Source organism: Pongo abelii, chromosome 12 (assembly GCF_028885655.2).
Source record: "Pongo abelii isolate AG06213 chromosome 12, NHGRI_mPonAbe1-v2.0_pri, whole genome shotgun sequence".
Lineage (NCBI taxonomy): Eukaryota > Metazoa > Chordata > Mammalia > Primates > Hominidae > Pongo > Pongo abelii.
The window spans coordinates 39,282,750-39,294,001 of record NC_071997.2 but is presented as its reverse complement, the minus strand read 5'-3'; the positions used below and the strand labels follow the sequence as shown (position 1 = coordinate 39,294,001).

Here is an 11,252-nt window from a genome sequence, read left to right as displayed (position 1 = left end):
AATAGACATTGTTCAAAAGAAGACATACAGGTAACCAACAGATAGATGAAAAAAATGCCCAACATCAGAATGAAAATCAAAATCACAATTAGATATCATCTTACCCCAGTCAGAAGAGCTATTATTAAAAAGACAAAAAATAACAGATGTTGGCAAGGATGTAGATAAAAATAATTCTTACCCACTGTTGGTGAGAATTTAAACAGCCACTATGGAAAAGTAAGATTTCTCAAAAAACTAAAATTAGAATTACCACTGGATCCAACAATCCCTCTACTGGGTATCTACCCAAAGGGAAAGAAATCAATATGATATATTGATATCTATCACCCCCATGTTTATTGCAGCACTATTCACAATAGCAAAGATATGGAATCAACCTAAGTGCCCATCAGCGGACAAATGGATAAAGGAAATGTGGTACATATACACAATGAAATACTATTCAGCCACAAAAAGAATGAAGTCATGTCATTTGCAGCAACATGGATAAAACCAGAGGTCATTATTTTAAGTGAAAACAGCCAAGCAAAAAAGACAAATGTCACATGTTTCCACTTATATGTGGAAGCTAAAAAATTTGATCACATAGAGATAGAGGGGGAAAGACAGATACCAGAGACTGGGAATCATGAGTGGTGGGAGGAAGAGGACAAGGAGAACTGGGTTAAAGTGTACAAACATACAGTAAGTTAGAAGGAAAAAATTCAATGTTCAACAGCTGACTGGGGTGACTACACTTAACAAACATGTATTGTATTCGGGTGGACACCCCAAATACCCTGACTTGATCACCACATATTATACACATGTAACAAAATTTCTCATGTATCCCGCAGATTTGTACAAATAAAAAATAAAATAAAAAATAAAGCCTGGTTCCATTAATTCTTCATATTTAAAAAGGAATTAATTTTTACAGATACAGTACTTACTTTTCAATTTTATTGCATAACTTTTCATTAAAGTGAGAAAGCCATTACATTCATAAGACAAACACAGTATCAAAGAAGTTAAAAGTCATCAGGTAATGAAATAACAATCATCTCAAATTTGGATGCACATGCTCAATAACTTTTTCTCTCTGCCTAAATGCCTTATTGGCAGGGAAAAATTATATGAGAGGAAAACAAAGTGCCAAGCAAACTGCACCGGCCCCTCAGGACAAAAACTCATCAGGGAAAGATTCAAATGTTTTAAAGTTCTGCAAAAGCAACATGAAAAACCAAAGTCCAGCATTGGGGGCGGATGAAGGTGGGTTTGTGAACAGGAAGAAAGGCTGGAAGTTTCAGCTCCCTTACAGAGTACCTGGAAAAGAGATACCTATTAGTAATTATATGAGCTAAATTCTCCTTTAGCATCTCTCAGTATTGATTCTCTGCAAAGATTTGTATTACAATATTCCAATTAGCTCCTTGGGAAGAAATTTTGATGTAACTATTTTCATTCTACAGACAGGGAAATTCCAGAAGCCACTGCTGATGGGGAGTGGGGAGGGGCTGAAAAACCTGGCCACAGAGCAGAGGTGTTTCAAACGAGGGTGTGTGGCTTGGCAGACCCATCTTCAATTCCTGAGCCTGCACCCAGGAGTGACAAGCCTGGACTCACAGCTGCCTGGCTTTCGAAAGAGAAAAAGAGGTCAAGTGGCCTTTCCCAGCTGGAAGATGCCTGTTGCAGCTGCTTGAGAGTCCTATCCGGGAGGACACAATCTAGAAAAGGAGACCTGCCAGGAAAGCTGTGGCATGTGTCATTTGCTCCTTGGCCAAAACCATCATCCTTGACTTTCTGATGTTTATTATGTGGAGCTTTGTCACAGGTTCCTACATGAAATACGCTGTCACTACCAAAAAGAAACAAGCAAAAACAAAACAACGATCTCTTCACTTATTCTCTTCAGCGGTGCTCTTTCTTCTATTTTGATTGCATCAAGCTTTTCGGAATGGAAACATATTCACTGTCTCAGAGGTTTCCTTTTCTCACAAAGGAAGCTCCACTTCCAGTAAGGCTATGCACTGAGTGCCCATTCTGTGCCTTGTGGAATTACACTGCTAGCTCCCATTCTGAGGAGTGTTTATCTTCCGAAGTGCCTCTCTACCTGTTTTGACATTCACAATCTGGGAGACCAGGCACCATGGTCCCTGCTTGACAGGTAAAGCAAGTTGGGCCCAGAGAACTGAAGTAACTTACTAAAAGTTCACATCATTGGGCAGGTGCAGTTGCTCATACCTGTAATCCCAACACTTTAGGAAGCCGAGGCAGAAGGATCACTTGAGCCCTGGAGTTCAAGACCAGCCTGGCAACATAGCGAGACCCCATCTCTACAAATATTTTAAAAATTAGCCGAGCATGGTGGTGCATGCCTATAGTCCCAGCTACTGGGATGGCTAAGGTGAAAGGATTGCTTGAGCCCAGAATGAGCCAAGACCATGCCACTGCACTCCAGCCTAGGAAACAGAGTGAGACTCTGCCTCAAACAAAAAATCAAAACAAGTTCACATTATTTAGGAGTGATGCTAGTGAGTCAGTGCTGCTCCTGACAGAAAGCAGATGACACCCTCAAGGTGGATAATTTATAAAGGGGCTGTTTACAAAGAGAGGAGTGAGGTTTAGGGAAACTATGAGGGGCAGACCCTTGAGTCACAGAGCACTGTGCCCTGGGGGATGCCCTGGAGAAGCAGATGCCCTGTTGTCTCCTGATGGCAACCCCCACTGGCCAAGCCCAGCAAGAAGCCCACTCGAGTGAGCCTCCCAGGCCAGGAAGGAATGTAGAGTGGAAGGGTCAATGGAAGATTCCAGCCCAGCCAGTGAGGCTGAAACTGGACATCCTGAATCCTCTCTTCATTAAGGCAAACCGTTCTGGAGAGAACACTGCAAACATGTGAACCCTGGGAACCAGGCACACATGGATCGCATCCCAGCCCTGCCCTTGCTGGTTATGTCTGGATCTTCATCTCATCTGTATGTCAGGGGATGGCACAACTGGCATTGTGCTCAAGACTGAAAGAGGCAATGTCTGAAAAGCACATGGCCCCGTGCAGGTGAGTGCTCAGTAAATAGTGCACATTCTTGTCACTGGTCCCATCTTCATCTTACAGAACTGACAATAACCACAGCCACAGAGATTTTTCCAGTTTGGTTTCATCTCAACTGGGTGCTACAGATTTGCCATGAAACATTTTCAGGGATTTGTATAAATAACTGCAGACCTCATGATACAAAGTATTTCTTGGGCAAATTTCAAGAATTTGAAAGCTGTATCACACCTTCCTCTACACATATCTAAAGGCTTTGGGCTCGTAAAATATAGAGGATAGGTTGAAATGAAATACAGTGGAAAATAAGAAATGAACTGCACACTGCTGAATTCAGTACCAAGTTTAATCTCGATGCTCCTATATAAAGAAGACAAGGTCTTTTTTAGCCCCACCCTACTTGCGCCATCCTTAAACTCCTACCTCACACCCTTCCAGCAGTCCCAGATCTGTGCACAGTTCCATTTATCTAGGGAAGACTGACACTCTCAGGTGCTTACCTCTCAGTGCCAGGCCAGCTTAGGATTTCAAGAATTTCAATAACTTAGATGGCAAGAGAGAAAGAGGAGGCCTGAGAAGAAAATGAAGAGCCATGTGGACATCGGAAGGACATGGAGGATGACCTGAAAAGGAAAAGGGATGGTAAGTGAACAGAAGAGGCGAGAGAAAAGGGTCTCGGGGGCTTAACCTGCAATAACACAGCAAGTGGGTCTACAATGGGTAGGAAGTTTGAACAGGCAAACAAGAGAATGAGATAAAGCACTGCTTTGCCCAGTAACGCCCTCCTAAGAGCTTTACACTTTGAGAGAATTCCAAACCCTTAAAATCCTTTGCTAGCACAGAAAAGGATCCGACACTTGTCTGTTCATCAGAAGGGTGTGAGCTCTGCGTTTCCATACAGGCATACCATAATTTTGTTGCACTTCACCTTTACTGTGGTTCACAGATACTTCGTTTTTTACAAATCGAAGATTTGTGGCACCCTGCATCTGGTGAGTCTATTGGAACCATTTTTTCCAAAAGCGTGAGCTCACATTTTGGTAATTTGCATTTTTCAACTTTTCTGTTACTATTATGTTATTATATCTGTCATGGTGATCTGTGATCAGTAATCTATTTTTTTTTTTTTTTGAGACGGGGTCTCACTCTGTTGCCCAGACTGGAGTGCAGTGGTGTGATCATAGCTCACTGCAGCCTCCAACTCCTGGGCTCATGTGATCCTCCTGCCTCAGCTTCTCAAGTTGCTAGGACTACAAGTGCCTGCCACTACAACTGGCTGGTTTATTTTTATTTTTACTCTTTTTGTAGAAACAGGGTCTTGCTATGTTGCCCAGGCTGGTCTCAAACTCCTGGCCTCAAGCAATCCTCTAGCCTCAGCTTCCCAAAGTGCTGGGGTTACAAGAGTGAGCCATCGTGCCTGGCCAATAATCTCTGATGTTACTATTGTAATTGTTTTAGGATGCCAAGAACCACACCCATGTAAGACAGCAAACTTAACTGATAAATGTGTGTTATGACTGCTCCACTGACTGGCTGATCCCCCATCTCTCCCTCCCCTTGGATCTCTCTTCATTTCCTGAGACATAATAATACTGAAATTAGGCCAATTAATAACCTTAAAATTCCCTCTAAGTGTCCAAGTGAAAGGAAGAGTCTCACATCTCTCACTTTAAATGAAAAGCTAGAAATGGTTGGGTTTAGCATGTCCAAAGCCAGGAAAAGCTGAAGGCTAGGCCTCTTGTGCCAAACTACGAAGTTGTGAAAGCAAAGGAAACGTTCTTAAAGGAAATTAAAAGCACTACTCTAGAGAACACACAAATGATAAGAAAACACAGCAGCCTTATTGCTGATAAGGAGAAAGTTTTAGTGGTCTTGATACAAATCGGCCACAATATTCCTTTAAGCCAAAGCCTAATCCAAAGCAAGGCCCTAACTCTCTTCAATTCTATGAAGGCTGAGGAAGCTGCAGAAGGAAAGGTTGAAGCTAGCAGAGGTTGGTTCATGAGGTTTTAGGAAAGAAATCATCTCCATAACATAAAAGTGCAAGTTGAAGCAGCAAGTGCTGGTGAAGAAGCTGCAGCAAGTTCTCCACAAGACTGAGGTAAGACCACTGATGAAGTGGCTACACTACACAACAGATTTTCACTGTAGATGAAACAGCCTTCTATTGGAAGACCATGCCATCTTAGGCTCCACATCTGATTCTAGTTCATTTGCAATTTCCACCACATCAGCAGTTACTTCCTCCATTGAAGTCTTAAACCCCTCAGAGTCATTCGTGAGGATTGGAATCAACTTTTTCCAAACTCCTGTTAATGTTGACATTTTGACTTTCTCCCATGAATTATAAAGTATATATGGAGAAGCAAATTGACTTGAAAGTTGAAATTACATTTTGGTTCACAGGCTGCAGAATGGATGTTATGTTATCAGGCATGGAAACAGTAATCTTGTACATGTCCATGGTAGAGCTCTTTGGTCACTGGGTGCACTGTTAATAAGTGGTAATGTTTTCAGAGGAGTCTTTTTTTATCTGAGCAGTAGGTCTCAACAGCAGGCTTAAAGTATTCAGGAAATGATGCTGTAAACAGATGTGCTGTCATCCAGGCTTTATTCTTCCATTTATAGAGTACAGGCAGGGGAGATTTAGCATAATTCTTAAGGGCCCTAGGATTTTCAGAATGGTAAATGAGCATTGCCTTCAAGTTAAAGTCACCAGCTCCATTAAACTCTAACAAGAGAGTCAGCCTGTCCTTTGAAGCTTTGAAGCCAGGCCTTGATGTCTCCTCCCTAGCTCCTCTCTAGCTATGAAAACCTAGAAAGTTTAGCCTTCTAGATGTCATTAGGAAAGTTCATAATTCATGGGAGAAAGTCAGTTGGTACTCACAAAATAACTTGTTAGGATTTTGAATAGGATTTCCGTTGTATCTATAGATCAAGTTGGGAAGAACAGACATCTTAACAATATTGAGTCTTCCTATCTATGAACATGGAATCTACAGTACTGTCCCCTCTTTCATTTTTGGTATTAGCAATCTGTGCCTTCTCTTGTTTTTTGTTTGTTTTTGTTTTTTTTTTAAGTTAGCCTGGCTGGAATTTTATTAATTTTATTATCTTTTCAAAGAGATAGCTTTTGGTTGTGTTGACTTCCTGTTTTCAATTTCATTGATCTCTGTTTTTTTAAATTTTTTCTTTTGCTTTGGATTTGTTTATCATGTCTGGCCTCCAAGGAACTGTTTTACTTTGCCACCAGCTCAACCACATGCTTATGTACTCTTAACATTTTTAGTTGCACTGCACCTGGAGAATAGATATAGTCCACCACCCTGCTGAAAATAAAAATTTTCTATTTTACATTGTTTACTCTAGAAACATTTCTTTTGTTATTCCAATAAATTTGAAGGTTGGAAGAGAGGAGGTAAACTCAAGGACTCTAGTCACAACTCTAATATGGGTAAAAATCTAGTATTGCAAATTTCTTCTCACTCCCCTTCAACTAAGAGAGCTCTAGTCACAACAATGATACTGGCTTAGTCACTCAGATCTCCCTAACCTCATTTCTTTTTTGATCTATAAAATGGTAACAATTAAAAGACCCATCTCACAAAGTTATTATGAGGATTAAATAATAATAATATACTAAAAACTTAGCCTGGCCAAAATATATTTTTCTATTAGAAAGCTAATCTTGTATTTCTGGAATGTATGTTATCCTACTTAATCATGGATTAATGTTTCTGTCATATGCAGTTGGTATTAATTTCTCCATAATTCTTTGAGATTTTTAAATCTTATTCTTTCTCATTTTGCCAACTGTTTGATACCAGATTCATGCTAACTGCATAAAATGAATTTGGATGATTTTTCTACATTCTGAGACAGTTTAAATAACTTTAAATATTTCATGTTGAAATTTTAAAACAATCCACTTGTAAAACACCTGGACTTGCAGCCATTTTAAAAAAGAATTCTTTGATAATTTTATAAAAGACTGTAGGCTAGGCACACTGGTTCATGCTTGTAATCCCAGCATTCTGGAAGGCTGAGGCAGGCAGACTGCTCGAGCTCAGGAGTTCAAGACCAGTCCGGGCAACATGGCAAAACCCTGTCTCTACAAAAAATAAATAAATAAATAAATAAATAAATAAATAAATAAATAAATAAATGACTGCAACGGTTTGCTAGTGCAGATTTCTTAAGCCAGTTTTGATCTTTTCCTAGAGAATAGTCCATTTCATTCAGATTTTCAAATTTATTAGCACATGACCATAAAGAACTTATAATTTTTAAAACTTCTTTATCCTAAATATTTTTGTTCACATTCCTGTCATTCTATTTTTTGCTATATCTATATATTTCATTTTTCTTTTTCAGTGTTTTGAGAATATTTATGCTATTTTTAATAGTTTCCTTGATATTTTCCAAAAGGATTCTGTGTCTTACATTTTTCTAACAGTGAAATTAACACTTCAACTCTTTCTGATGATAATGTAGAACACTGTAGTTAACAGCTCCTCTTTCATCTCTACCTCAATCTCAAGGCCCCATCAATTCTTAGTTTTTGTTAACAAAGGCTAAGATAGTCTTACCCAGATACTTACTAACATATTGCTTTTCCCATTATTTAAAAACAATTTTTTTCTAATAAAAGGTTTCACATATTTGTTACTAAACCACCCTACTAGTGCAGAGCATATACACAAAGAGAAAAAACATTTTCCCAATAAAACATATCAGACTGTCCAGATGGTGGTGACATTTTCAGTCTGATATGGTAAGATGACAGTGACCTTGATACAGCATAAATATGTGTGCCATCTCATTTGCAATTCCTTACAGACCCAGCGTGGTTCCTCTCCAGTGTCTCCTCTTGGAACTGTACCTGATTTTATTATCAGTTTTCATCTGAATGCACTGGGGAATGAGACAATTTTGCTTTTTGTTTCTTGGCCTGAAATCACTTGACCCTGAAAGACTTGTGAGAAGACAGGGTGAGAAATGGAGTCAACCGTACACATCATGATGATGGAGGAAGGAAGGGCGAGGGGGCTGCTTTTTCCATTATTTATCCTTTTGAGGAATTTAACATCTCACTCCATCTTATAAACAGTTACAATTATTTAATGTTTAAGTTGTTTCAGTGTTCAGTGCTTTTGATATGAGGTTGATTTAATAAACTGTTTTCTTTCATCTCTAAGTTGATTAATCTTTAAGTCGTTTCTTTCTCCAGAATAGTACATAAGTGGTATAATTTCTCAAAGCTTGAATGTCTGAAGCTGTCTTTCCATTGTCTTCACTTATGAAAGGCATCTTCACTAGGGATAAATTCTTGGATTAAAAATCTTCTCCTCTAGAGCTCCCTATTACCTTCCAGCATTCTATAAGGCTAGCCTGGTTTTTCCTTTCTTGTAAATAACTGGCTTTTGTTTGTGCTTTTATCCTTATAACTTACCATTTGGCCAGGATGCATCTAATTATAGAACCCTTTTCTCATAGGTTTTTCTGGAACATGATGAGCCCTTTCTATCTGTACATGCAGCTCTTTCTATGGCCACCAGAATCTTTATTCAACTATATTTCTGAATATTGCTTCCACTCCACTTGTTCTGTTCTTTTCTTCAGAGACACCAAATGCTGCCATGCAGAAGTGCCAGGCTCTGTCCTAGTATCTGCCATCCACTCTCATGAGTACCATCTCTATGTACTCTGAGTTCCGAGAGAACTTTTTGTTTGTTCTTGTCATGCTAATCCTATTTTATGAAGTTATTTTTTGTTTCTAATGTGCACTTTGGCGTCTGCATTTTTATTTTATTTATTTTTATTTTTTTGAGACAGAATCTCACTTTGTTGCCCAGGCTGGAGTGCAATGGCGTGATCTCGGCTCACTGGAACCTCTGCCTCCCAGGTTCAAGTGATTCTCCTGCCTAGCCTCCCGAGTAGCTAGGATCACAGGCGCCCACCACCGCCTGGCTAATTCTGTATTTTTTGTAGAGACGGGGTTTCACCATGTTGGCAAGGCTGGTCTTGAACTCCTGACCTTAGGTGATCCGCCCACCTCAGCCTCCTAGAGTGCTGGGATTACCGGCGTAAGCTACCGTGCCTGGCCTTCTGCATTTTTAAGTTTCTATGGTTCCACCATTCTCACCCTGGCCTGTTCTTTCATTATGGCTTTCTGTTTCTACTTCAAAAATGGCACATTTTCTGGTATTTTTTTGAAGAAGCCCAATAGTTTCTTGAAAATTTCTTCTAACTCCTGAAACTGGGATTATACACTGATCATATATGATTTTATGACTCTTTAAAACAATGTTTCTCAGTATCCTGTCCTAAGTCCCAAGTTTTACCACCTTTACTTCACCCAGACCTCTGGCCACTTTACTCATCTTTGGCTATACCAAGAGATATTTCTGGTAACAGGACTATTATTTTTAACTTTCAATGTTTAAAAAATGTCTTGCCTTGTATATACATGCTCCAGTAATAATTATTTTGAAAACAAAAAAGTTTTTAAAACTGTGAACAGCACAATAAAAAACTTTTTCTATCCCACAAAGAGCACAATAAAAAAAAAATCAACATCTGTTAATCTAGGACACAGTATATAGAAAAGTTATGGTATCAAGATGATAGTTTGAAGATATATATTTTTGCTTTCAAAAGCAAGGATTCTAATATATTAAGAAAATAGACAGTATTATTTAACCCTGTTCTCACATAAGAACCAATTTTATTCCAAATAATCACATAATTTTAAGAAATAATTTTCCTAATATATTTTTACAAAAAGTCACTTCAATGTCATACATTCTAGAAACGCCATCTTGTACATTAGTACTACCTTACCTGAACTGAAACATTCCAGAAGTTCCAATACCTTCTACAGATTTCATTTTTACAGTTCAAAAAAATTATTTATTTTTCATGATAAATGATGCTACTGATAACTTTACTTGGTAGAATTGTAGTTACTTTGGTAATTTCTACATGTTTATAAATAAGCACCACATATACTATATTAAAAAATTAGCCAGTCTAATGGCTTGCACTGGAGACCAGGGAGTTACATTTTGTTAAACCCAAATTGAACAGAGTTGAATTTAGATTAATACAGAGAAATGCATGCTCTGGGTTTGTTGTCCTTTGTATTTCTTGAAGCATCAGATGAATCGTAAAAAGTTCAAAGAGCTTCTTATTACTCCTGTAAAAAAAAAAATGAATACATTATTTAATTACACATACTTAGAGAGTTTATCTGCAATGACACTGAAAGATAATTTATGTGTAAACATGAGGAAATGGCATCTGTTTTTAAAAACAGTGGAGAAAATAGGCGACTAAAAGATTAGGATGCTGAAACAAACAAAATAGGTTTTATGAGATAAACCTGAAGCAGAAAACCACTGGGGAAAAAAGAAAACCTTTTTTTCTTTTGAGACAAGGTCTTATTCTGGCACCCAGGTGGAGTGCAGTGGCATGAACACAGCTTACTGCAGCCTCAACCTCCCCAGCTCAAGCAATCCTCCCATCTCAGCCTCCCAAGTAGCTAGAACTACAGGCGCACATCACCAAACCTGGCTAATTTTGTTTATTTTTTGTAGGGACAGGGTGTCACTATGTTGCCAAGGCTGGTCTTGAACTTCTGGGCTCAGGCGATCCTCCTTCCTTCGCCTCCCAAAGTGCTGAGACTACAGATGTGAACCACTGTGCCCAGCCTGGAACCATTTTACAACCGTGAAAATTGCACCCTATTCACTATTAGAGAGCGTGAGAATTTTTTTTTCACAGCTGGCAAAACAGACAAACATTTGATCATCCTATTTTGAGTAAGCAGGCCTTTTTAAAGTGGCAGAATATTGGTTTATCTTTTGACTTGGCTATAGAATACTTGTTCAACCATCCTCTTTCTAATAACTCGTCAGTAATTTCATTTCAATCATTAAGAATCTGTTTCTTATTTCCTTGTCTAGCTATGTTTCTTATTTCCTTGTCTAGTTATTTGACAAACTCTTTCAAGAGAGTTTGTCAAGTAACCTTATGTACTATCCTAATACAAAAGGATTTACATATTTTGTGGTCTTAAAGATTTATTTTAAGATTTGCTTGAGCATCAACTATTCCCAGTCCTCTTGTTCAAGCTTTGTTTTTTTAATCTAAGTCTAAAATGAACCTAAGCTACAAACATATCACGAATAGTAAAACATTTTGGCCCAAGGTTATACT

At 38.6% G+C, this 11,252-nt stretch overlaps 1 protein-coding gene across 13 annotated transcripts in view; it reads right to left on the bottom strand.

The window, feature by feature from the left end:
- Positions 1 to 923: 923 nt before the first annotated feature.
- The window catches only part of CCDC138 (coiled-coil domain containing 138), a 110,052-nt gene continuing 99,723 nt past the window's right edge, over positions 924 to 11,252 (bottom strand). For 7 of the 13 annotated variants that reach the window (XM_054547899.2, XM_054547900.2, XM_063713553.1 and 4 more), the window contains 3 exons: positions 10,142 to 10,230; positions 3,533 to 3,655; positions 924 to 1,308 (listed from right to left, as the gene is read on the bottom strand). In XM_054547899.2, the coding sequence (XP_054403874.1) occupies positions 3,552 to 3,655; positions 10,142 to 10,230 (193 nt within the window). In that variant the 3' untranslated portion in view covers positions 924 to 1,308; positions 3,533 to 3,551. Of the gene's footprint in view, positions 1,309 to 3,532; positions 3,656 to 4,121; positions 10,231 to 11,252 lie in introns of those variants that run through there. The other 6 variants (XM_063713556.1, XM_054547904.2, XM_054547902.2 and 3 more) reach the window with 2 other exon arrangements.